The following is a 27548-nucleotide window of genomic DNA, read 5'->3' on the forward strand; positions in this document are numbered from 1 at the left end:
TATCAGGTTGTTTTTTTTTTTCTTCACAATAATACTAATTCGAACAAGAATGAGCAGCAGTTTTTCTCACTCGTCATATAATCATATAATCGCCCCCCCCCCCCCACACACACACATAATACGAATAATCGCCCACGCTCACAAACAAATGCCCTTAAATCCTCAGGAGATTTGACAGGTCTGAAAGGACTGTGTCTGTGTAGGTAATCATGTTTTTAAGAAGTATGAGACAGCCATTCAGAAACCACGTTGAGTTGTCTTCAGAACAGCCTTGTGTTGGATTCCTTTCATTTTGTGTGACACTAACTGAAATCTAAGTTTTAGCAGTACTGCGACAACGAAGAATGTCAAGACAAGGTTGCTACGAGCACTTTATGATCAATTTAGGATATCTTTATTCCATAGCAAGCGTATTCACAAGCAATTATCTCACATACATTGAGTAACTGTCCCCTTGCTATACATTAAATATATTATGAATATATACAAACAGTAGGGTAACAGTACATAGATACAAATAGCCACGAAGGCAATAGTAAATGAGGAAAGAAAAGAGTACTTAAGTGTGACGTCATAAGCATTCATAGCTGTGGAAACCAGTTCTAAACAAACGCACCCGGCCAAATGCTAACCATGATTTCAAAAGAAGCTATTACAAAATACTGCGACATGACATCATACCTTTGGTACTTTTGGTGTTCTTTACGTATCTTCCTTATACTTCTGCATACTTTTCTATCCGAAAATGCGGTAACATACGACCTCTCCCGCTCTCTCTTCCTCTCTCTCTCCTTCTCTCCAATATGAAAGCATCAACAATTACAACGAACATGAGAATAAGAACAGCTGATCCTTTAAGAACTTCATTTCGTTTTCAATTCCACCGAGCATCAGTTTCTCTTTGGCAGACTGACTTAATCTTCCATTTTTTAACTTAATGAAAGATATGTTGGCAATGAGTGGAGAGAACTCAAGATAATCTTTATTGTAAGAAGACTTTGATTCACTTGATCAATCACAAATCCAAAGAAATCTCCGACAAAGAATTTCTTCGTCCGTTCAAACGTGTTCCATAAAAATCATACACATGAACATTCGTACCTTCTAATATCTTGTTATCAGTCACATATTTTTTCTCTGAAAGAAATGCATTACTGACAAAATACAATACATCACGAATGTTTGGTACTTGATAACACATTTGAATATCTAGTTGATGTAAACGTATCATAAATGGTATCATAGAAATGATCTATTAATAGAACAAACACCACAAAGTACACGCTATCACACCCAAATGAACCAGTGCATTTTGCAAACGTCCCTCGCAGTAAAAGAAACAATAATTACTGTTTTGAGTTATGGGTTATTATTTCACAATAACAAACAAAATCTGCTTATAATACAGGCGTTGAATAAGATAACAAACAAATCGCATTTCATGTTTAAATTACCTTCGACACTGCCTGTAAATATTCAAAATTATCTGTTTTCAATTTGCCCATCACCCGCGCAAGATTAAATACACGACATTTGGGATTTTAGGGTATAGAAGTCTTACAGTGATAGATAGCTGCTTCAGAAGTAACGTGTTTTCGTTACGGCAAGATATGCTCCTTGCGATACAAATATTATTATATCATGTAATCATATAGATGTAAATTGGCGTAGTTAGGTATTTATACGAATATTACAGATTTTGCAAGAACATGGTGATGAAAATTTAGGCACGTTACGATTCATTTCAGTAATTCCTTGAATACAGGACGTATAGCAATAATTCTTATTTACAATCAATCATGAAGTAACTTGCTAGCATTCCACCAGCCTGCTAACTCCATGCCTTCCATCAATTAGATCCCAGAATTCCACTTCTCACAAACATGAAATAATTGTATATAAAAAGTAGTATCAACTTGCAGCCTTGTTTCATTCAACGTCGAAATGTATAAATATCAAATGCTTAACTAGCTGATGTGTGAATCCTGCGTCATGATGTGAATATGTGATATTTTCTTTTATCTGATGAACGAATTCGCTTCTTCAGCATTTCATCTTCGTTTTCCCCTTTTCTCTGATGAACACAATCATGATTATCATGCATGCATTACAATGTACTATACGAATGTGAATATAAAAGTGGCAGTACGACAAGGGGCTTTTAACATCGACTACCAGCCGAAGATAATCAGTATTCAATAATACCTAAGTACCTCTTTCAGCTGAAATAAAATAGTACAAAGCACATAATAATAAAAAAGACATAGAGAAATCTACACAACAGTGGAGGACGCAAGATTCTTGGAATGTCTACTGTTAAGCAGAAGTCAAATTTACAAAGATACAAGTTATATCGATAAAAATTTGTCGATATGGGTGAGAACGGTAGCAGACACAGCTACAAAAAAAAAAAAAAAAAAAAAATCAACCTTGTCGCAGTGAGTTTTAAAACCACTATGAACACTGCTTTGGACCACCTCTCAGCTAGTACCCGAAACCAAAGCGATGCAATGACATTTGCGAGTACAATTTCACTTGAAACTCAACAGCTTGTCTTTGACCGATGATTATACTTGCGCTCTATTCCTCAGGTCAATTTACCTGAATAGTGAACTCCATGGATCGTCTTTCAGACGCATACTGTAGTACATCTCTGCATTAGTACAGAACAGAATTAATATCACTCTGGCAGACACACACACACATACACACACACACACACACACACACACACACACACACTTTTTTTTTGTTTTTCAACGATGTTTATTCTGTTCCATTCAAAGTAATAGAAAAAAAAAACCACACACACACATACATACGCACACGCACACGCACAAATATAACCAACACGAAGACGTGGTCACTTTACATAATAGAGCAAAACCTGTTCGACCTCTGCCCTTTCCCTGACTTGCGGCCTCTGTTCTTTAGCGAGAACCGCCGCGACAGACTTCGTTTGGTGTAACGTTTGGGCTTGAAGGGCGCCCTCCTCAGGTTGGCTCTGGGATCGGCGGTGGCGGAGCCATTTCCCGCTGCCCCGGGTGCCCCATCGGTGTCGTTGGTGCCCGGGATGGGATCGGACGGGTCTGCCTCTGGGTACCGTATATGGTAGGCTGCTTCGAAGGGCCTCATGAACCAAATCAAGTTTTCGTCTCCAATACATTCGCCGACGGGATCCTCCAAGATGTCCTTGGGAAACTGGGGAACATGCGAGAAAATGATGGATTTGTAATAATAAGCAACGAATGAAATGAAGTTCATTATCTTCTTTGCGTAAATTACCCTCTTGTAAGTACATGTAACTACTTAATGCCCACAACATGGTACTTTGTATGTGTGTACGGATCCCCCAAACTGACATGTCGCATTGAAAAATTTAACATCCATCGTACAATACGGAGTCCTTGCGCATACATAAAAAATGAACACGCTAAAAGTGAGGCAGATTTTTCCCAAAGGACATACATTGTACTTGATACATAATGTAATTCTTTTAAAGAGTCATCAAAGCGGGTAACAGTGATAATAATAATCAATTCCTCAGGTGCCCAATTGGTGCCCCAATGAAATCATATATAACCCGCCACCTGTACTGAAAAAATCTCTGTAACAGGAGGGTAAAGAGTAGCTCATCGAGTAAGCCCTAGTCGGCCCGAATTCACGAAGGTGGTATAAATGAAACCATGGTTTAAACCATGGACAAAAACCATGGAGCGCCGAGTGTCGCACGAAATATTTCATTACGAAATTGGTCACTTCGTCGATAAAATGACCGTTTCGTTAACGAAATTATCATTTTGTGGACGAAATGTTCATTTAGTTACAAAATGCGTTCATTTCGTCGACAAACTGACCGTTTCGTTAACGAAATTATCATTTTGTAGACGAAATGTTCATTTAGTTACAAAATGCGGTCATTTCGTTGCAAAATAATCATTTCATGGACGAAATGACTGATTTCGTAACGAAATATTCCATGCGACACTTGGCGCTCCATGGTTTCATTTGTATCACCTTCGTGAATTCGGGCTTGTCACGATCGCTTGCACTTCCCTGAGCAAATTAATCATAATTTGCCCATATCTGCCGCTGTGCAATGCGGGTCTGTAATCGGTAGTTCTGTCAAGAAACTTAGCCGTCATGAGAGTTGTATTTGTTACAGAAATGCACATGAGATATATGAATACATAAATGTTTAATACATGAAATATATGAATATATAAATGCTTAACATATGAAATATATGAATATATAAATGTTTAGTATATGAAATATATGAATATATCATGAAAATAGTCTGTTACCTGGAACTGGTGTCCAGCCTCCGTCATCAGTCGCTCTCCTTCCGACAGATATTGCTGCATGCGAAAAGGGAAGAATAAAAATAAAAGTCATCAGATTAGGAAACCATTCAGGCCGCCCTCTCTACACCGACGAGATATTTTGAAGTTACAGCAGCTGGGGAACAAAACATAACGCAGCAGCCGAGATGGCAGGAAAAGAGCAAGTGTGCAAGTTATCTTCTGGGAGGGTTGCTAAGTGGCCCTCAATACTTCGCGAAGGTCGTTGAGGGTATTTACCTTTAACCATGTAAAAATTTCTCATCATCTGTAGTGAAGGCAAGTTTGGGCTGTGTTCTGTAAAATCTGGACAGTGTGGCATTTCATATGAATTGTTTGCTATTTATGCTTATAATGTTAGTCTGTTCTTTATTCCAATGTCTGGATTTTTATCATCCTACTCTATAATTTGTATGTTTGAAGTATATTAATGACCATTTTTTTGCATGGTTTTGCTAAATGCAGTCACGTGGCTTGAACAAGACTAGTTTGCCGTATTGAAATTAACACATAGCAAATTTAAACCAGGGATTGTTTACTTCTTCACGTATTGTTATGTTTCGCAACGTGGGGGAAGTGCTGTTGGGCTACAATACAAAAAAAAAATCGATACTGTTGACAACTTTGCGTTATGGATATGAGTGAGAAAGAAAGAGAGAGAGGGAGAGGGAGAGGGAGAGAAGGGAGGAGTGATAGACTGAAGGTAGGGAAGGTGATGCATGAAGAGATGAAGTGAATGGAGGAAACGCAAACCACAGAACTTCCTCACTCACCCTCCACTTCTCTCCGTCCGGTCTTTCCGATGCCGCCCTGTTCTTGGCGCTGATGTAAGGGCTGGGCGGGGCGTTAAACTTGCCCTGGATGAAGGTGGCTTTGAGGAGACTGTCCTCCGCCGAGGCTTTCTCCGGAACGGTGTCATCTTTGACCGTCCCGACGTACTGCCATTCCGATGTGTGTGGGTCCACCTTGTACTGAAAGATGATTCAACAATATTACTACTTGTTCATGCTCTATATTTGTCTCATATTATGACATACTAGTAATCGTTATTTCGTTTTTAAATGTCGTGCACTCGTATATGTCGTTGCAACCAAACATTTTCAAAATTGGATTTTACCAACCGTTAATGATCTATTTAAAAAAAGGGACAAATTAATGCAACATGGTAAAATGTGAAACATGTCACGAAAATGTCGATATGCTACGAATTAGTTGTATTCAGTTGTATATACAAAACAATACGAGCAGTGGTAAAAGGGACTTGGTAGGGCGTGCACAGCTTTGGGTTGTCTTTGGAGTTAAACAGCACATAGTATGCGTTTTCCCTTAATCTATTATAACAGATTAAATTATAGCGCTAATGCCGAAAAACTGCCATTCGGTATGTCACCAAATGGCAAAAGGAGAAATAAGCCCGTTACATGACCGGCGCCACGTTTTCAAAGGTGTGTGTGTGGGGGGGGGGGGGGGGAGCCCACTCGGCCCTGCGTTATCCATTATGGCATTGACGGATGGTACTGCACATTACTGCACAATGTAATCATAAAAGTCTCAGACACTATTGCATTGAAGAAAAAATGTCAAGTATTATTTTTGAATACATACATATATATATATATTTTAAATCGTGGTTATCTGTCACAGGTTTTACCAAGGAGAATATGACGAAGTAAGCCCCTTACCTGTGACAGCATTTTCCAGCCGTTCTGGCCGATTGCGTCAACGGCTTCGAGAACATAGTCGATGACAGCATCAGAAAAGAAGAATGGCAGGTTCAATCTTACAAACCCAGGTCTGCATGAACACAAGGTGGACAAGATGACTTGAAAAATAGCCTATACAACATCAAAAATTCTTAGAATTTGAGCAACGAGTACTAGCATATTTTTTTTTCTTTTTCAATAAAGAAGTTCTTTTCATATACAAACATTCAGGTACAATAATTAAAAATCATTCTACATGATACATAGAAAATGTGTGATTTGACGGATCGCTATACGAACAGTTTAAATAATGTGTATTAGATTCAAGCTAATATAGGATACAAAACCTGCGGTTTTTGCTGACATATATCCATCTACATGTATCTTCTGTGACGGCTTTATTTATAGCTTTTATTGTAGTGTGATTACAGCTTTTGATTTGACATTTCACGTAGACATGATGGCGCAGGAATACAGGCCCAAACTGTAGCTCTCCGACCTATACACAGTGAATCCTGAGAGCTCTCGAAGTGGCAAACACGACGGCCATTTTGTTGTGACGGACGTCCGAGGCGGGTCACTGTCCAGATTTTGTATGTACGTATTGCATGTATACTGCAAAAATTGTCATGGGGTCTTTGCCAAGATCTGATAGCATATCAAACACGCGCAATAATGGCATTGTGATATCGGACATGTCAACCGTATAAGTATGATAGATACGTGGCATCTTCACATGATACCTACACGGTGCACACACAACAATTTTGTCATGAATAAGACATAGTGCGCATCGAGGTGAAAAGATAGGACAGGGCAAATCAAAATAGATTATTTTACTTACTTCATGATTTCCAGTGGACCCTTCGTTTTCTTTAACTTCTTGTACTCGGCGTGACTTGTACCATTCTTCTTCTTCTTCAACTCGTCACTGACGGGGATGAAAAAAATATCAATGTAAATAGTTTTTTTTTTTTTTAATAAAGCGCCAAAGAATTTTATTCATGAAACTTCATTGATCAAACCGTCAATCTATCCACCTACGTGCTTAAAGATAATATAAAGTTTTGGTACCTCAAAAGTTTCCCTGAGTTTCCTTGTCTTAGTTTGTGTTTCAGGTTAAAGTACCTTTCATATAACTAACCCTGTGAGACTTCTCGCCCCAAAGTGCTCTCATGTCTTAGTAATCATGCAATAATGGTTTCATACCAGAGCAGAGCGGGCTCTGAAAAATTCGAACGAGCCGTTAGTTTGATTCGACGCGCTACCGCGACAATCAATATACACGTATTGTACGAAACCATTATTGCGTGATTACTAAGACATGAGAGCACTTTGGGGCGAGTAAGTCTCACAGTGTTAGTTATATGAAAGGTACTTTAACCTGAAACACAAACTAAGACAAGGAAACTCAGGGAAACTTTTAGGTACCAAAACTTTATATTATCTTTAACCGACGATAAACCTAAAGCTCTAGTTACTTCTATAGCCAATGTATCGGTTTATCTCTCATTTACTTACAGGTCACAAAAGGTGGCTACTCATGAAGGGTGATTGTGAGACTAATACAATGGAAAAAAGAAACGCAACTAAACATGGTACAGAAAACAATATTTCGTCTTGATTTAAGAAATCACAAATTTTGTTAGAAAGCTGTATCAGTCTGTACCTGAACACAACGCAATTTTCTACTGATTTTTTATTTTGTGTGTGTGTGTGTGTGCGTGTGTGTGTGTGTGTGTGTGTGTGTGTGTGTGTCAACGTTACGGTAGTGTTTTTATGAATGATTAACCACTGGCATTCAATTTGATATGAAAGGGTGTAATTCCTCAATATTGATATTTTTAACATAGATTTTAATTGCACGTTTCTTCGTTTAAAAAAAAAAAATAAATGTAACCTGGACCCAAGGCAAACTCACAAGTTTGATGTCACTTAACGTTAGGAAAGATCAGGTGTACACTTTAGAGGTGAATTTACCCCCAAAATATGCAGGTCAATACAGCGAATGCAGAAAAAAAGTAGTTCAACATAGTTCAAAATTTGAGGAAAATCGGAAAATTCGTTAATAAGTTGTAAATGGATAAACAATGATACCGATATACAAAGAAAATATCCATAGAGATAATTCCGCAAATTTGATTTTATTTTTCTTGATGAATTGTATACATTTTCTCGACCATCTACTGACTTTTGCTACAGGTAATATAATTTCAGCCGCCTTTATAAGGTGTTCTTTCATTGTGCTGAAACATGATATCAATATGAGGAATTCTCTTTAGAAATCGTTCCGCTACTGTGCCCGCACGAACTGATGTAGCCTTTCTTAATCACGCAAAGGTGGTACATGGATTTAACCAAAACTTCAAAGATTCTTACAATTTGAACAGATGTGCTCTACTTCTATCTTTGCATTCAATGAAACCAAATAATTATCATATCTGGAGCAATTTCCCTTCGAGAGATCACAAAGACGGGGGCACGTTACTCGTGTCTTCTTTCCTTACCTCTCATCCTTGAGGAAGAAGACGAATCTCTCTGCCAGATCCTCGTCAATCCCAAGGAGGTCCTGCAAGCAGGAGAGGACGGAATTCATTCGTTATTAAACCTTTCATTGCCACAGGCAGGACGACCATCTGCAACAGCATCAGCGTTATGAGTCGGCCGCCCCTAAAGGTTTAATGTCTTTGCTTTCTCTCTCTCCTTCACACACCCATAAACACATATTAACCCATTTCTTCCATGTCAATATACATTGTACGTTTTAATAACACTGTCACAAAACTGTCATTGACTTAAGTTAGATATTACAGTATTAAGGTAACTACACTTGAATTCCATTTACCAATATCACCATTACTTTTTTTTTCGTCATCACATCGCAGAAGCAATAATACTAAGAGATTCATGGATGTATTAATATTTCTTGAAAATCTGCTTTACTATTACAATCATCGCAGTCAATGCACACTTTGGAAAGATATATCTATCCCATTAGTCTTTCTGTCATCATCGAATCTGCCTGAACCAAAGTCGTCAATATCATCAGTAAACATTACATATTTTTTTTTTAAATACAGTTCCACTTTACTCTAGCAGCTGCTGCTGTTATTATTGTTGTTGCTGTTGTCGTCGTCATTGTTGTTGTTTCGAATTTGCCTTGGTGATCTTACAGTTGGTTTTCAGTGTATTTTTTTTTTACATCAAATCCTCAAATGAAATAGCTCCATACAGATACAAAAGAGGTATTACCTGAGCGTACGGCCCCGCGCATGCGCATCCTCCCCTGGCCTGGATGCCGTAGAGGTCGTTGAGGAGGACGGCAACGAAGTTGTGATGCAGCATCTTGCCGGTCTTCGGGTGGACTACCATGAAGGAGAAGATGGGGAGGCGGTTGGCCCGAGTACTGCCCAGAAAGATGAGGTTCGGGTTCTTCTTCCACTTGATGAAGGCAAGCCTTATTTGTTTGTTTTGTTAGATGGGGGCAGAGATGAGAGGAAGTAGTCACAAATTGGGAGACGTGTGCTTTTTCGCCGAGGTTTCGTCGGAGGGGGGGGGGGGGGGGAGTACAGTTGTACCTCACAAGCATTCTGGCTCTTGATCAATCACTTGACTAACAGTTTATGAGTCTCACAGGTCATATTAATGTAACACACTCAAATTCGAGTTTATAAAAGCCAGTTAAGCTTGAATGACTACAACTCATCTATCATATAGTAAACTTAATATGATACAGTTTAGTAAACTCATAAGTAAACTTTAACCGTTATGCGTCAGTTCACTTCCTTCCGTTCCCTTTCGAAAATTTTGCTGACAGTGACTTTCCAAATGAAACAATAAAAATTAAAATAAAAGTTCCCGATGTCAAGTGTGCTATTTCACACGGGGAACATGTTTCATAATGAACATAACTACAGGCATTGCATACACAACATGTACGTGCATTAATAAGAGTGTTTAATTTATGTTCACAAGATAACAACATGCTCTGTATGGTGTTCACACTTGTCTGCGTTTTTTTCTTCTCTCTCTCATAGTTTGCGTTGTGCTTTTCAAGAGACTTACTTCGTGAGTTCCTCTTCTCTTGCTTCGATGTAGTCTGTTCCGATGGACTGCAATGAAACACATTAAAAAGGAAACATTTTACTTCGCTGAATTCAGCACAACAAACATTACACGCAATACAGTGAATGTGAAAATCATGTTATAAGCAAAAGTATTCCACGGACATCATTATTCATTCGTTCATCTAGCGTATAGATCAAATTGCTACGAATCAACGCAATCGAAGACAAATCGTGGCAGGCATTTTGATCGCCATTCATTTTTTTTTTCTCTTGGAACAAATAAGATAGGGATAAGATTGGAAACTGAAGAGACTGGGCGCTTCTTGCTGTAAGAGGGCATTTTATATGAGTAAGTCTCGGGAAGCACGTTTTGTTTAGGTGAGACGAACACCTAACGCAGAATTACCATTATCGTAGACATTTCTATTTATACATCAATTTATTACTCTGTTTCTCTACCTCTTTGAGTCGGAAAGTGAGACCAGCTCGGATCGACTCGACGATAGCGGGCGTCCCACCCTCCTCTCGCTCTTCGATGTTCCCCACATAGTGGTGTGTTTCCCTCGTTACCTGGTAAAAACGAAGGTAGATCGAGCTATGCGTTAAGCAAGGAGAACAACGAGATACAACGAAGAAACCACAAATACTGGTACGTCCCCCCCCCCTCCCCACTGCACCAATATGGCCAACATCTATTCATATCAATTTTTTGGTGGGTTTCTCTAATGTCTATCCTTCAATCGGAAAAAAAAAAAATCATGCTCTATTTTTGGATGCATAGAAGTCATACAGTTGAATATCTCGTACCGATACCGCACACAAATTACAGAAATAACTGCTGAAAGATTTAACTTTTTTTTTTCTCCCACGGTCTGCGACTTTTTGTTTTCCAATTTCCACTTTCGAACATTGCTATTATAAAACCAGGAATGTACAAAACAACAATCACATGAGCGTAAGATACCACAGAAAACAAGAATTATCTTGACTTCAGTATTAGTGCTAAACAGTGTAAATAATTATTCCGGTATAACTTGCACGTGTACGCTTCTGCAATGTTCTTTGCTCTTCCACACACAACTTGAAATCAGTGTACAAAAACATTTCTTAGAACCAGAAAACATAGGATATGTGCTTGTTCTCCACTTATACATTGATGTTACGCTATCGACAGGAAATTCACAATGATCAGTTAGGCCATCCAACATTCCTCATCATTAGTACACGTAGATGTTTGCTTGCATCATACTTACATACAAGACGGTTCCACCTCCTACGGAGTGAGGGACAGAGTTGACGAACAGCTTCTTCTTGGCAATCAAAATACCTGCATTGAAAGCCAAGTACATCAGTGTCATTAAATTGTACTACGTCACTTTGTCTAACAATAAGCAACGCGCAAAACTTCTTGTTTTCGTCAGTAATAAACATGAACTTTACCTTATACATGATTATGATGGTGATCCTAATACATGCGTTGCAGATATCATAAGAAATCATAAGAACGATATACAATAAAGTTGTTTTGAACGGACTAAATGACTAAGATATTGCATGAAACATGAGCAAGAAAAAAAAAGACGAAAACTAGGTTACCATTTGGAACAACATGACCTCAAATGTCTCTACAGCAGTCTATCAAGATAATAATTATGGCCGCAACTTACCGGGTGTTCCCACGCCACCAACAAACTTGTGAGGAGACAAATACACGGCGTCCTTGCTGTAGTCTACACTGGGGCTGAGGGAGGAATAGATAATGCACGTTTTTGTTTGTTTGTTTGTTTGTTTGTCTTTTTTTTTTAATTTGGCATGCCATGTATTGATAGATATCAATTGACCCTTTCTGCGTTATGACATAGGTAGAATCTTATAGCTCTCGACGTCTGATCGGGAGCATCCATACAGGCACACAATGTTTTGTGCCAGATTGATGCAGTGTTGTTGGTTAAAAGGTGGACACTCATAGTGAGCCAACTTTGTCGAATAATGAATCTCCAAATAATCCCAAACCTTTGTACGATGTGGACTTCTCAGATCTTGTGGACATGGAAAGGTGATTCTTAAGCGAAAATTCTTGCGGGAGATTACATTATCCTGGCATAGCATTCGAGAGAAGACCGACAGTGGGTAGGTGTATAATTTTGATTTGCTTCAATCCATGCCCTTTTTTACAGTCATTCTCTTAATTTCATTTACGAAAATTTGTATTGATAACATTCTTCATTTTATAGGCGCGTTATCGCTTACATTTGTGTTGACGGAGCAAAGTTTGTGGCTTTTCTAAAACCAATAAATGAGAGAATTATTTTGCGTTTAAAGGAAATACTTACTCATCTGATGCCGGATTCATGTCGATTGCAAGATACGGTCCTGTAGAAGATAAAAAATTGAAACTTCAACTTTGATACAAAATCAAACGATTCCAGACAACGAATAGGCTATTGCTTCGTAATTAAAGAGGAAAATGTTTCTGCCTACAGTCTCTCCTTTTCTGTTCTACTTCCTTCACCACTTCCTCCTCTTTAGTCATCCTCCTCCATTCTCCGTCGAATTTCATCCTTTCTTTCTTCCTTGTCACCTTCTTTATTCTCTCTGTTTTTCTTCCTACATGTATTCCATTCCTTTCGCAGTACTTCACGGAAAATAGATTCTGTTAACTATATTTATACTTAGTATCCTTGGAAGAGGCATTGATTGAAAGTGCTCTAATTAAAGTTGTTTTCAATCTTCTCTTATTTCCATTTTGTTTGTGTGTGCATTTGTTCGCTTGTTTCTTGTTTGTGTGTATGAGCTTTATGGTGAACAAAATAGCAACCAAAATTCTAATAAAGAATATCATAAAAAGTGGGTGTATCTGTCGGTGTGTGTGTCTATGTCTGTTTTCATCGATATTGAAGAGACTATTTCAGTATTCGAATCGTTGAAAATTGCTGCTTTTCTTGTTTAATTACATTGGTATTGTCTATTTTCATGTTATACCCACAATGGGTTATTCCATGTATGATATGAATGAAATCAATGAAGATCAGGGGAGAACAGTGTGAGTGATGTATGTTTTTACCTGCAGTGGCGTAGTCCCAGAAGGAGAGGGCGCCATATTTGTGCAACAGCGCCGCCACGGCGTGAGTGTCGGAGATGATCCCAGTGACGTTCGACGCAGCCGAGAAGCAACCGATCATGAATTTGCCCTTCTTCTGGTATTTCTGAGAAAGTGATAAAAAAACAAGCAAACAACAAACCGTGAGCTGTCACTGAACTGGCTTCTGGGTGAATTCAGGATTTCCGACGAATGTTGATTATCAGACGACGGATATCCCGTTATCTTCTCTAGCTCCCCGCAGTCGAAGTCCACACAGGACTGCTTTGGGGTTTTACTTTACTCAGAAGGTTCAGCACCACCATCCCGCGAATACGACATGTTAGATCCATATGCACTCTCGTGAATATCATGATGTATAACGTACACTTGAGTACAAAAAAAAAAATCCATGAACGCATACCGCTCTCACGAAATTACGGTACATGCATTACACAATACGCACATGCACATTTTATGTTTTTGTTTTTCATTTCGTCGCATAATATACATTCGCCTAAAACGTAAGAATGTGCAAACAGACACAAACACCCACACACACATATATAAATAGCTCCACGAACCACACACAAACATAAAAACCCTCGACACCCGTGGACAATAAACGAAAACCCTCTTCCGCCTGGTAAGCACATAACTAAGGAGAAACGAAGACAAAAAAAAAAAGGAAAAGGAAGGAATTTCAACACTCTGCACATTTTTATGTGACCACAGAGCAACCGTCGCAACGGCTCAAAGTGCCTCACCTCCAAAATCTCCTCCATGGCAACCATGTCAATCAGACCTCTGCTGTTGTCACGGATACGAACCACCTGCAAATAAACATACAGCAAGATACAAATGAAAACAACATCAGCTGCAGATGATATTGTGCCTCCCCTTCACGGTTTTATACATACAGTGCACTCCCGTTACACGGTTAAAACAAAATTCCGGTTAAAACGAAGTAATAATTCAGGCCACACCATTATCCGCGCTATGCTTTGTTATTGTTTATTTGTTCGGCTACAACAAAATTTCTATATAACAAAAGAAAACTGCCGGTCCCGAGGACTTCGTTATAACGGGAGTCCACTGTAATAGTAATAATGATGACTGGTCTGTGTGTATTCAGCGAAATACAATACAGTTTGAAAACTCAGTAGTTGGTTTCGGCAGCTTATGATAAACGTTAGTTCTAAAACCATTATACAGCCCATACAGATCCTTCGTTATTATTCGTCATTGGGGCCCACGTGATTCTTATTTACCTTTGCTCCAGTTTCCTTCCATGGGAGAAGATTGGAATGATGCTCATACGGGCCAACGAGTACCACCTGTGAGATAAAGAGACGAATAGAGAGAGATAGGAAGAGAGTAAGAGAAAAATAAAGTTCTCACGCTATCTACCTGTTGTTTAAAGCATTTAAGAATACGTAGTGTTACGGTAAGGTAGAGCAGACTATACCAGTGACCCTTATTCGTTGATTACTAGTACATTAAGGAGAGTCAAGAGTTAAAGAATGTTGGTTGGTTGGTTGGTTGTTTGGTTGTTGTTGTTATCATTGCTTTTGTTTGTTTGGGTTTTTGTTTGTTTGTTTGTTTGTTTGTTTGTTTGTTTGTTTGTTTGTTTGTTTGTTTGTTTGTTTGTTTTGTTTTAGCAAGCGACATACCGTTTTCTTGGCTCGGGCGCCCTTGAGCATGAGCGCGGAGACGAGTTTGTTGACGGCACCCGTCGTCCCGCTCCCGGTGAAGATGAGGGCGTCCTCCTCGGTGGCGTTCACGCACTTCTTGATGATGTCTCTAACGGGATGTATCGTAAGACAAGGAGTAAACAGACACACAGACAGACACTGTTAGTTTTCACACTTACAGGTGTTTGAAAGTAAGACAGGTTTAATGTTACAGTATGGTAGTTATATCCTTGAAAGATTACTGTGGTGGCGGCAGTAGACGGTCAATGACCGTTAAATTCTATCACGTACTTTGCAGGACACACGTAAAGCTCGTGGAGATTATAGTCGACGTGCGGAAGTTCCGGCAGAAATCTTCGCATTCGTGGTGGTTTCCGAACACGAAAATTAAAGTAAAATTTACACCACAAGACGTATGTAGGAAAAGAAAAAAATGACTTCAAAAATGTCTGATTTATCTCCTCGTATAATATCTCCGAGTTCAGGGATGCAGTGATGCCTTGATTTGGAATCAAGGGGATTATAGTAAAATATATTGCGCATCCAAGGAGTTATCCCTCACTGCTTAAATGCGAAATAACAATGGGGGGGGGGGGGGGTACTTTGTTTTCATCAACCTGCATGAAATCAAATTTGTACGCTATGTTTTGACCCAACACCTTCAAAATGTGCCAATTATTTGCCAAAGGTCTTGGACCTTGGATCCTGTGATATGAATAGGATATGTTGTTCTAATCCCTCAGCTTACCTAGCCTCCTTCCGGAATTTGGTTGTCTGCCGAGCCATAAGTCCTGTGGTGGTGTGGGTGTTGGCGTACAGTGGTTGCACGTGCTCCGTGATGTAATCTTCGATGAATTTGACAGCCCTAAAAGAGAGAGAGAGAAAAAAAAAGAGGTTTGTATGTAAAGAAAAGACAGTTTATGCCAGTTGATCCTTTTAAAGTTGCTATCAATTCACATTTTCACATCTTTTGACCGATTCGGGTTTAGAAGTAAAGATTCGACGTTGCCAAATGCACCTTTTTTTTTTACATTGCAGTAGAGTTAGGAGATCGCATTGGCATCTTGTATGGTGTCATGTCTGTAATCAACAATACGGGTATCATATTGACAATCTTGCGAGATCTGGTTTAAAAGAGCAGTGAGTTATGCAGATTCGATCAGGAACGATCGATTTGGCAGCCTTAAAAACAAATCGCTGTACATTTTGATCTATCGTCTCACTGCAGCCTGATGTACATCCTCTCTCGGTGAAATTAAATGGACAGTATGTAACATCGATTATCCGCGAGAAGAAATTATTTCTGCAGACGTTTGAGTATCTCCTCTAAGAATAACTATAGCTCTGACCATTTGAAGAACGGTGCAAGGAACAACCCACATAAATGTAAGATGACACGTGTAGAATTCACACAAATATGTCACATACACGCCTCCCTACATCATGATACAAATACTTTAAAAAATGATATGTATTCACTTCAAATCAATTGATACAATATGCATCAGTTCTCTTTGGTATTACTGTATACAAACCTAAAGGATTTATTCTTTTCAAGATATCTGAAATAATTATACATTTTCAAGTTCCAATATGACAAATAAAGTGGCAATAGTACAGCAATGACCAAAGAAAAAAAAGGAAGTACATTATATCTAAATAAAACCCATCCCCATCTAATATCACTACCCTTCCTAACCACTTATTATACTACTTTACTATCACTACCCCCTCCCCCCCCCCACCAAAAAAATAAATAAATAAAAAAATAAAAAATACAAGTATGTCGTGTAAGCGGACACACACACACACACACACACACATGTACATCAGCTCACAACGATGTGACGCCAATGATTGAAGCGCCCGTTGTGATGAGCCATCGTCAGTAAATGAGGCGATAAGATTGATGCGATGAGTATCGCGCCAGACATTGTCAATGATGCGGAAGTCGCGTCTTCCGACTCTTCACTTTCTCTTACACAATCATGTCCTAATTGCCCAGTTTTTTGGAAGAACGACGCTGCTAGACATTATGGCGACTGCCCGGTTGCCCGGGTCCACTATGGTTAATGTTGGGCCACCAGACTCCCCAAAATGCTGTCTTTTGGTGGCACAACAGGACAGCTAAGGTTAAAGATAATTTTCAGTATTTCATTTTATTTCGAGCCACCAAAATTTCGAAGTCAAAGATTTTAGTGGCTCAAACGAGCCACCAAAGAGCAAGGTTAGTGTCCAGCCCTGCATCTGGACTTTGGAGGTCTTTTTAAAACCCCTCTTTATACCTCAACCAAAACATCGCCAATTACTTCGAGTGTCTGTATATTAGGACGCGTTGAATTATAGCTAATATTTAGGGCGGATTAATGCAACGAATCAAAATTTCGTACCTCAGAAACGTTACGGAAACATTAATATGTTTGGAGATTATCAAGGTAGACTTTTCTATTCCGTTGATTGCATAGTACTATATTACACAGTGTGTAGTGCAACAATTAAACAAAGTCAAATGATAATTATCATGTCTGCACTGTGATATGATGAATTTGCTTTACGATGTGTCAAAAGAAAACGCTTGCTTCACAATGATGTGTCAAAAAGAATGATTTGCTTCACAATATGACAAAAAACATTTGCTTTACAGTGTGTTTAAAAATAGACTGTGCATTTTGTCTTTGTGCATTTTTGTTGTTGTTTTTTAACACTTCAGGCTCTCTTATCCATCTCCTTCCCGTATGTGGGAGAAAGAAGAAACATATAGTAAGTCTTACTTTAGAGCGGTATCCCACAGCAACGACACGTGAGGGTCACGACGTGCTCAGCTGGGGAAGGGAAGGGGCAATGCTTTGAACCACCTTGCTCCAAAAACAGCTTAGAGATGCTCAGGCTACATAGAAATGACATTTAATCAAGTTTGAAGCGGCCTTTATGAGAACAGCTCGTGCCAAATGTCTTGTAGCACGGATATAGGGATTGTAATCCCCGTAGCTTGGGGATTTAAGGCCAGACTGGTGGTAACGAAAACGACATGCCTGATCCCGTAACATCCAGCGAAATTGCGCCGCTGTTCCGGCCTTTTCAGTTTGTTCTTCTGGGTGGAACTTCCGAGAGAAATTCCGAGTTAGCAGCTAAGACATTGCTTTATTTCCCCTGATCATTTGCGCTTCCTAATCCTCTTACGGTTTTGTCAACACGAGATCAAATACATCTCTTAGACGTCAGACAAATACCAACCCGAACCAGTCGTTGTCCGGTTTGTACGAAAATACTCCATGGTGTCTCGGCCAGTTTGCATCCAAATTTAGCCACCTGTACTGTTTAGACCTATACGGTCACATCCAAAAGATTCTGCCAGTCACTGCGAGTTGGAGTTATCGATAATCTTGATGAGTCATTGAGCATTGCCAAGACGATGCTATCAAACTTCTTCGAACACAAATATTTTGAGAGCTAATGGGCGACTCCACGAATAACGGAGCTGTTTCTTGTGATTACTCAGATATATCATTATCTATACAGACTATGTCAGATTGACTACTCATCACTGTCATTGTGATGTGACGAGACACTTCATACTACAACTCATTCACATTTTTCATCCTCACTTTTTTTAAAAGAAATAAGGTATAACAACACTGAAGAGGCTACCCTGGGTAAATAAGACCTTATCATTATTACTTTCACCATCATTATTACTATTAAAAAAAAAAACTTAACTGATTCAGCATTGGTCAATAAAATGTTCTGAAATTACCCATAGTTTATAACAAGGTTACTGGGAAACCCCTCTTTGGTCGGTTCTGGGCAAAAGCGGAACGTATGTTTGTGATAAGCTACACTCAAGGCAGGGTTACCAACGGCTATGGTGTGATGTAACCTATCAAGATAAGCATGTCATTAATGTTCCTTTAGACGCTGAAGGTCGGGCTGACCTGGAGAGGGGATCATAATAATAGGGAGAAGTCATCGTATCCCTAGCATGGTTACAAATGGTCAGTCGTATTATTACTTGTACCAGTGCTATGTTGTGTACTACTATAAGCAGTTTTCGGCAGTTTTTTTTTTTTTTTTGCTACTATTAATGTGAATGGATTTCAAGCTCGAGGGCAAGACCCTCCACAAGATATGAGTGGTGGATTTTTCTTCGTGCAGAATATTCTGCAGGCAGCAGATGTCAGACATATACTTTGTAATTTTTCTGTATTCTTGCCCTTTCTTATCAACCTTCACGGCCTACACTTCTTTCGTTTTATGATGCTCCCTCTACTTTGAAAAAAAAAAGGAAGAGGCTTTCATTCTATATGATGGAAAAGAAGTTGATACTGAATGTTTTCACACGATTACTTGTGGTATCGTCTCCAAGAAAAATATGCAAATTCCATGAGGTGATGGCATCGTGGCCTTGTAATTTCAATAGTCCTGGGGGGCGTTTCATCAACGAGTTCGTCGGAGGTTTTCACCGACAAATTTGCTACCAGCCAATCAGACGCAAGGATTTCAGTAGCTTTTAACAGTTGTCGGTGTAAATCACCGACAAAAAGTTTCATGAAACACCCACCAGATCTCGTCTGAACAGTGGCCTGAATTTAACTCATCGATTCAAATTTACTTCGATTCAGAGTTTGTTTTCACTATATAATCTACAAAAATTTACGCCCCGGTTGAAAAGTTTACGATCGGACTTTTGGTAAACAAGTTTTTTAATTTGTCATGCTATCTTATACAAGAATTTTGTCTGCAAGATGGCAAATTCAGCTGTCGTATATCAAGCGAGCCTCAATCAGCTCTAAACTTTGTGACAAATTGCAAATTTCGAATCTTTTAACTTATTTCTTTTGTTATCTTTTGCATGTTTTTTTTTTCTGCTGGTTGATTTGGCTGGCAGGGATTGAAAACTTATTTTTTTTAAATGAATTCTCGTCCCTATACACTGATGGTCCCACTTACAATCCTTATGATTATTAATTATGATCATAAAATTATACTATATCATACTAACAAATACTAAACCTCTTTGAAGACATACGTACCTTCCCGATGCTGTGTAATCGCAATAGACAACTGCAGAAAAGGAGGAAAAGAGAAGATTTGGAATCATTTGATATCAAGATTATGACGCGGTCACAAGGGAAAAACATTGTGTCATATACAAAATATTATCAACTGCATGCACGATTTCTGACATGAATGTCTGTCAAATCACGTCGAATCACAGCCTTGACGACGTAAAATTCACTTCGGAAGAAATCTTTAAAAATATAGAAAACATTATCAAAACATTGAACAGGCAATGATAATGAAGTGGTTATAGTCCTGTCCAACATCATCATGTGGTATTTACAAAGGGAAAGTCTCTCATTCTCTCCTTGTGGTTGCATTGTGCTGGAATTTTTGTTTCTTTATTTCTCGTCCCAGACGCTTGATGACTACACATTTTCACATTCAAACGGAGGTCTGCTCTAGATGTGTAAGATTACCATGACTCATCCGGTCTGTTATATAGGGCCACCTACATGTTGATGTTTTTATGCTGAGGTAACGCCGATAGAATTAGTGAAGTCATATAAATTGACTTCATGTCGCGAAATTATTGTCTAAAGAATTATTAGAGCATGAGAACACTTTTTCAATGTTTATTTTCTATCACTTCTCCCATTAGCACTTTATGCGCACCCACCTACGCAAACGGAGTTATTGCAGGATTGTTTATGTCATTTGTTACATATTGTGGATGACGTGCGGAAAATTGAAAAAAAAAATGAAAGCACATCCACAAAACCCATATGAACACAAAGATGAGAGCTACCTTATTTCAAAGTCACATCCCCATGCAATATTTTAAATATGCCTCTATGACGTCAGTATATACCCTGAGTAAAGCGTCATTAGTTTTCATAATTATGATACCACCACGCCGAATATTCAACAATAAGTATGTACTCGCAGACGCACAACATAATTACATTTTGTGGAACCAAGGAGCTGCTGCTAGGACCTTATGCTGAGTAGTAGCTCCTTGGTGAAACCAGGGAGGTGACCTCCCTGGTGAAACAAGGCCTCTCCATACACGTGAAGCCTCCATGCTCTCTGTGACTATACACGTCAACTTATTCAGTGTGTACAGCACGCTCATTGTGCTTGACAAATGGCGCTGCTGTTGTTATTGTTGTTCGAGTACGTGGATTGTATTAATTATAAATCACTATGCCGAATGAATTATACATAAACCATTAATGGTTTGTTTTGGAACATGTACTGTGCTGAAAAGTTGTTGGTAATTGTTTCGCAGGCAGAATGCGTACATGAAAATTCAAATTTTACGAGCATGTGATGGAAAATGTAAACATATACACGCGGATGCTTCTATGCTAAGCTTTTGTAAGTGAGGAACAGAAAAGAAAAGAAACGAAACGAAACGATAAGCAATGACAAGAAAAGAAAAAAAAAAGAGACTCGCTTCATGAGAGATGTTTAGATCCCGTTCTATAAACCATAACGCCTACGGTGGAGGTGGAGGTGGGTTGGAATGTCTTGTGTAGAGCACCAAACGTAAGTGCAGGTTAATTGACACGCTGTCTTTTGAAGAGAAACAATGATTTGTTTCACACGAGATGATGATAGCAAAAAGGCAACTGATAATCATCCGCTCATGTGGAATCAAGCAGAAGCTTTTCAGAAAATATTTCAAGAGGCATCTTGGTGAGTTCCAGTCTGTTGAATAATGTCGATATAATGAGAACAACAAAATGGAAGGCCACCTGCAATACAGCTTCACATATTCCGACATCACACCAACTTTGATCAACACATCCCATATTTACTCGTGATGGGAGGGAAAGATAGGAAACAATAACATTGCAAGATTGATGCATTTCTGCCAAGACAACAGACCGGAACTGATTCCCTGTAAAATACATAAACATGCATTTTTATTTTTCCATTTCCCCACATCATTACACACAAAGCAGTGTCATGCAGTGCAAAATGTGGGAAATGCTGACAATTATCCTGCTATAAACTGTCAATCTCTTGCAGTATATTGGGATGGAAGAAAGTTTGGAAATCAATTGGATGTAGAATTTTTGTTTCGTTGACTAATATCTATTTTCAATTTATCTGTTTTGTTATATGTTTTTGAAACTGAGGGAGGTGGATTCGAAAGTATACTATAGATCACTACTAAATACAACCAAATCTGACATTAATTGTTTAAGTGAATTTATTGTAAGTCAGGACAGTATTATTTTGTTGCTATTTTCCAAATGGTGTAAGATCTCCGTAAGAAATAATCATTACATACCACTAAGGGTATACCACTATTGTACTTGGTACCATATCCCCACCTGGTGACGCCATAAGGGTATGTTTAACAGATTGTAAGTCTTAAGGGGGTCCGCAAGCCTATACATATTGGATATGCCGTAATACGTCATCCATGACGACTTTCAGGGTCCACTGACATCCTGAGGTGCTTGGACACGGCTTGGGAGTATATTTGCCTGTAGAGCAAACACTGTACAGTGTAATAGGACGTACAGGTCCTATACAGTTGGGCATTACACCGCTTACACTATGGTGCTCATCTCACTGTGCAGACTGAGTACGATCCGATAATTCAGAATCTCTGCCTGAGAAAGGATTGTAGCCCACATCGAGTCACTGTATTATCTCGTCCTGTCCTCGATGTGCAATGCACCCATCACAGCGACCAGCTTGTCTTCATCTAAACTGTTAAGATATTGCCATGGGAAGACTTTGATGATCTATAAGAACGCTGTAAGTTCTTGACCTCGGGATGTCCATCCAGTTTAGTTGTGAAGATCTGTGTGTTGATCCCTGCGATGTAAGCTCCATATCACGTGCTTCACTGAAGATGCAGATGCTGCCCTGGCTTGAAAGAGATCGAGGGTATAAGATCTAGAACAATTTCAGCAGGAGGCTACTCTGAATCATCGCTTGCTGGCAGAGAGTTGTAACCTGATCATGCAGGTGCAGGTGATATTACCTTTGCCAGTGTACCCTGATTCAGCACGTTGGATGCACACCGGATGGCGGCCATGTTGGAAACAAGCAATATTGGACCAAAAACTAGAGGCGTTCTACATATTCAGTGGAAGGATGTGAGATACCTAAAGAGGTCATTAAAAAAGATACCCCCAATTGCCTGATTTGACCCAAACTTGACTTTGAAAGAGACGATAACAGGTGATCTTCGCCTTGAATTGTGAAAATGACATCACGATCACATTCTCTAGCACCAAAACCCCTCCTCAGAAGAAACACTTTCTCATACGATCTTTCGCTTTTGTATTTGCAATTGACCTTTAACTTGGACGGCGTTCATATCGGATTTAACCAATATATGGCCGCCCCAAGAGACACCAGTATTGGCACCCGAGCAAAATTCGAAAAAGTACTGTATGATACAAGTAACTTGTGGGCCAAGTCTGGTGTTTTGGACGAATTTGAACCAACCAACCTATATTATGCCCTAAAGCCCCCGACTAATACCAAGATGATACCTATATAGTTGTATTCTACAACGAGAAAGAATTACAAATCTATGATATACACCACGACATTTCACATCCGTATGCATCGAGGATAACCGGAAGAGATCCTTGTGTCCTCGGAAGTGATTAACCACTGTCTGCATAATTAAAACACTGTTCTATAACCGGGAGTCATTTCAAAACCGCAACGGGTATATATACCGTCAGACCATGGATTTTAGCTCCATGGTCAGATACGATCATTTACAATTTTAGCGTTCTGAAATCAGACTGTTACAATGTTACGCAATTATGTTAGGTTAGGAGTTATTATAAGTGTAATTTGTGGCCTGGATGTGATAAGCATATTTTGTGTAATACCATAAGATAACAAAGAAAACGTGGAAACATCAGTGTTGGAATTGGGCAAGGTATAGGACCCTACGCCGTACACAGCGGATATGATCAAGGATGTAATCAACTTGTAAACGATATAACGGTCTCATGTTAGCTAATTTCTGTATACCAGAAGGTTGGCGGCTATAAGAGGTGGCAAACAAACTAACACTCCTATATCTTGACTCTATACACTCATACATCATGTATCTTGATATATTAGACAGTCATTATCCATGAATCTGTTTAACATCTATGGTAAATTAAACTTTGATGATATCCTCCAAGAACAGAGGTTGTAGGCATGCAGTGGTAAAGTACCATGAACCGGGCACCATCCTACCCACACTCTATAGCAGCTATCCGACCGAAATGGCCCATGAAGTATAGGCAGAGCAAAGAGACTCTAATCTATTAAAGTCTATAAAACATCTCTCAGGCAGTGTCAGATGAGCGCTGAGATACGACACGCTTGGCAGCCTCTTTTGACTCAAGTTCGTCGTTTTTTAATGGGATCGTGCATTAACTGCATACCGTCGAAGCTTACTATCAATATTGAAAGCTACTTTGTGAGAACCGCAGCGACGCTACTGGTTAAAAGGGATACGCCTGAAAGAAAGCTGATTACAACCTGGCTTCGTATGCAGTATCACCCAAAACTCAAGCAGGCTGACGAGTTTGCACTGTACTTGCTCGATTATCGTCCGTCCACGGCGCTACAACACTCGTCTTGTATAATAAGGTGCTATATAGTATATACACCCTGATTTTGTGATCAGACCGATAGAAGACCATTCAACACTGTCACCACAATTAACTAGCACTGCAAAATAACTTAGTTGTACTCAGTTAATAATCATCAAAAATTGGACGTCTTGAAGTTCTTTCCTCATCGCTTTTTTGCGAGTAAGCTTCTCTTCTATTTTGTACAGCAAAAAATAAAGACGAATCCTTCGTCACTTTGAGTCGATGAATTAAAAAAGAACAGTAAAATTGGTGTATGCCTACTCACAATCGGAAGAACAATCTTTTATGTCACGCCGTGATGTAATACGATCTGTGCATACATGCCATATACTAGTAATAGAAAAAAAATGATACAATAGAGCTCACGTACCTATATTCAGCTTATGTGGCATGGCTTGTTTACAGGTTCAGGCTGGTATTGTCCCCCCCCCCCCCCACTTTTGTCGTATTATGGATAACCACCATCCACGAATACCGTAGATTGCAGATGAACTGTATTCATCTTTACTGGATACGAAACGGGAAGGAAAATGGCTTGCTCTCCTGTGACATCAGGCATCGTGTTCTGTTTGCATCGACTGGTTTTCTTTTACATTCGCTTTTTAAGTTTACGTGTTTTAGTTGTTGGTGATATGACCATGTTAAGCATAAAATGTCTCGAATCGAACCTTGATTTCACTGAATATTGTAGAGTCCATCCTATCAAAACAAAAGGGGATGGAGTAAACAGAAAGTTTTCAACACCTCCGACTTATTTTGCGCCACTTACGGACATCATTGACAGACAGCTACATCAGAATTGACAGCAGCCGAACACTTCAGGTCAAAGGTCATATGATTGATGATCTTTGATGACCGACCTTTTACGGAGCGATCCACCTCTGCTACCAGTCTACTATATTCTTACATATCGTATCATCGCCGTCAAATTACGAAAAACCACCACAACAAAATCCAAACATCATGGAGAGGCAAACTCGCATATTTGTTCTCTTTCTGTCGGAATCAAACAAACCCACTAATAAATACACAGATTCTGGCTTGGATGTCGTAAATACCTGTGAAATCTTGTAACAATAACGTCTCAACGATTCGCTGAACATTGATAAGGCAAGTTACGCGATGCCATGCCTTTCGTTTGGTGATGCATCTGTACTGATAGCAATATCCGTCTATAAAACGTGGGATCCGTGTTTACAATGGGAGACGGGGAGAAAACATGACGTCACACTGTCTACACGCGTGGGTCCTTTGTCGGCCCTTGTGAAAGAATTTAGGGAGCAATACCTATTTGACGTGGCTATTGAATTGCCGACTTCTGGGTATACGTTTTTTTGGACTGAGCTGAGGGCAAACTTCAACACAAGAAACGATTTACTTGATGACGTGATATGGTTTCATGTTCTCGAATTGAATGCATGCTAACTCTCATCAATCCGACGGCATTGTACTTTAGCTACTTAAAAGTAGAATAGAAAGACTATCTAACAATTACTTATTTGTTGTCGAACGAGATATCATATCACAGATAATCGATTTGATAGTTGTAGCAGCAGTACAAATAAGTAACAGTAATTGACAATGATCTAATTTTAGTAGGCACACTATATTGAAGATAAAGCAATGGAATTAATAAATACATAAATAACGATGATAATACCGGTAATGATGATTGTAACAACAAGAACATAAGTAATAGCAGATCAAATGGAAATGATAAAAAAAGCAGCTTGGAATATGCACAAAGTAATATGTAGGGCCTACATGTTGACGGATGAAATAAGCATCTCCATAAGAAAAATATGTGTGGTGGAGTCAGTCTCCTATTGACCGAAAGATCGATCTGTTTCGACGTATCTGGTCGTTGGGGAAATGTTCCCGAGGAGATTGCGCCTGGCTTCACAGATCCCCTCCTATCCGGAGGAGAGTGATGACGTCCAAAATATATAAAAATGAAATGAATAAAAGACTCTTCCATAAAGACGGATCTTTCTGTCTAAGTCTCCCAGTGACTCCTTGTAGAATACATGAAAATAAAAGGCGCCACCGATACACCCTTAATAATTCAGCTATATTATTTGTTACTCTTTCTAGCTGTGAGGTTGTTATATGACTTATGAAAGATTATTTACCCTGCCTCTTGCCATAGTGACTTGCAAAGACCGTATCTTTGCCAACAACGTTGTCTTCCACGTGCTTGGCTATGGCGGCTTGTTCGTCGAACTCGCTCTCGCTGGCCGTGTCGCCTTCTTGGCTTCCCTCGCTAATTGCGTCCGAAATCTGCGACGACAGCTGCCTTTTCGCACTTTTCTCGCTCGTCGAATTCATGCGAACTGAGCGGCGCATGGACCCAATCACATACCGCTCAGCGGCGTCGAAGTTCTCGGCCGACGGAATAACTTCGTCGGTCTCCGCGAACGTGATGCGCACGTCCTCCTCTCTGTTCATCGCGTCAGTTACGGGAGGCATCGCTGCAGCAGACGACCTCTCTCTCTCTGATTAGCCTCGGATGGAGCAGCAGCCACTACGTACGTATGATGACGTCGAGAGAAGCCAGCAAAAACTCGCTCGCTTGTCGTCAAGTCAGATCTAGATGTATATCAAGCCAAATGAATAACAGTTGAACTAATTACAATCCTACGGTGGTGCATCCACATGAAGTAGAATTGAATGTCAGTAAAGAATCTCATAAAATCTATTCCAGGGTTAATTGTGTCACCGCTCAACTGTAACTCAGCATTGGTCTCGGTGGTCACGGCGTTCGTTGTAATACCAACGAGCCCACCAGTACTGCACTGAGCCTACCAAAAGTTTTGCTCACTTTATAAACAGAACAGACTGGTGCGGTGCAGCAAGAGGAGTTCACCCGTGCGTAATACGTAGTCTTCTGTTTCAGCCTTTATTTTGTGTTAAGCGCACGCCGTTTTGAACAATTTTGCTTTACTCTACTCATTCGCATTTGCCCTTCCTTTGTCACTGAACATGGTTTGGATATTATTCACGCCGTTAAGTACGAAACTATTGACT

The 27548-nt window shown here is 39.5% G+C and overlaps 1 protein-coding gene across 1 annotated transcript; it reads right to left on the minus strand.

Moving 5' to 3' along the window:
• Window positions 1-383: 383 nt before the first annotated feature.
• Window positions 384-27548, minus strand: LOC139730969 (uncharacterized). Its single transcript, XM_071641849.1, has 19 exons — window positions 26654-27548; window positions 19917-19947; window positions 15635-15751; window positions 14866-14995; window positions 14464-14529; window positions 13960-14025; window positions 13178-13319; window positions 12447-12486; window positions 11781-11854; window positions 11367-11440; window positions 10573-10683; window positions 10112-10158; window positions 9299-9503; window positions 8554-8615; window positions 6891-6977; window positions 6026-6137; window positions 5117-5314; window positions 4308-4361; window positions 384-3201 (listed from the first exon to the last, which is right to left on the minus strand). Exons 1-19 carry the CDS (start codon window positions 26988-26990, stop codon window positions 2869-2871), a joined length of 2286 nt encoding a protein of 761 aa, XP_071497950.1. The 5' UTR covers window positions 26991-27548; the 3' UTR covers window positions 384-2868.

The sequence above is a fragment of the Diadema antillarum genome, unplaced genomic scaffold (assembly GCF_040938485.1).
Source record: "Diadema antillarum isolate AM-2024a unplaced genomic scaffold, OU_Dant_1.0 seq00000345_RagTag, whole genome shotgun sequence".
Lineage (NCBI taxonomy): Eukaryota > Metazoa > Echinodermata > Echinoidea > Diadematoida > Diadematidae > Diadema > Diadema antillarum.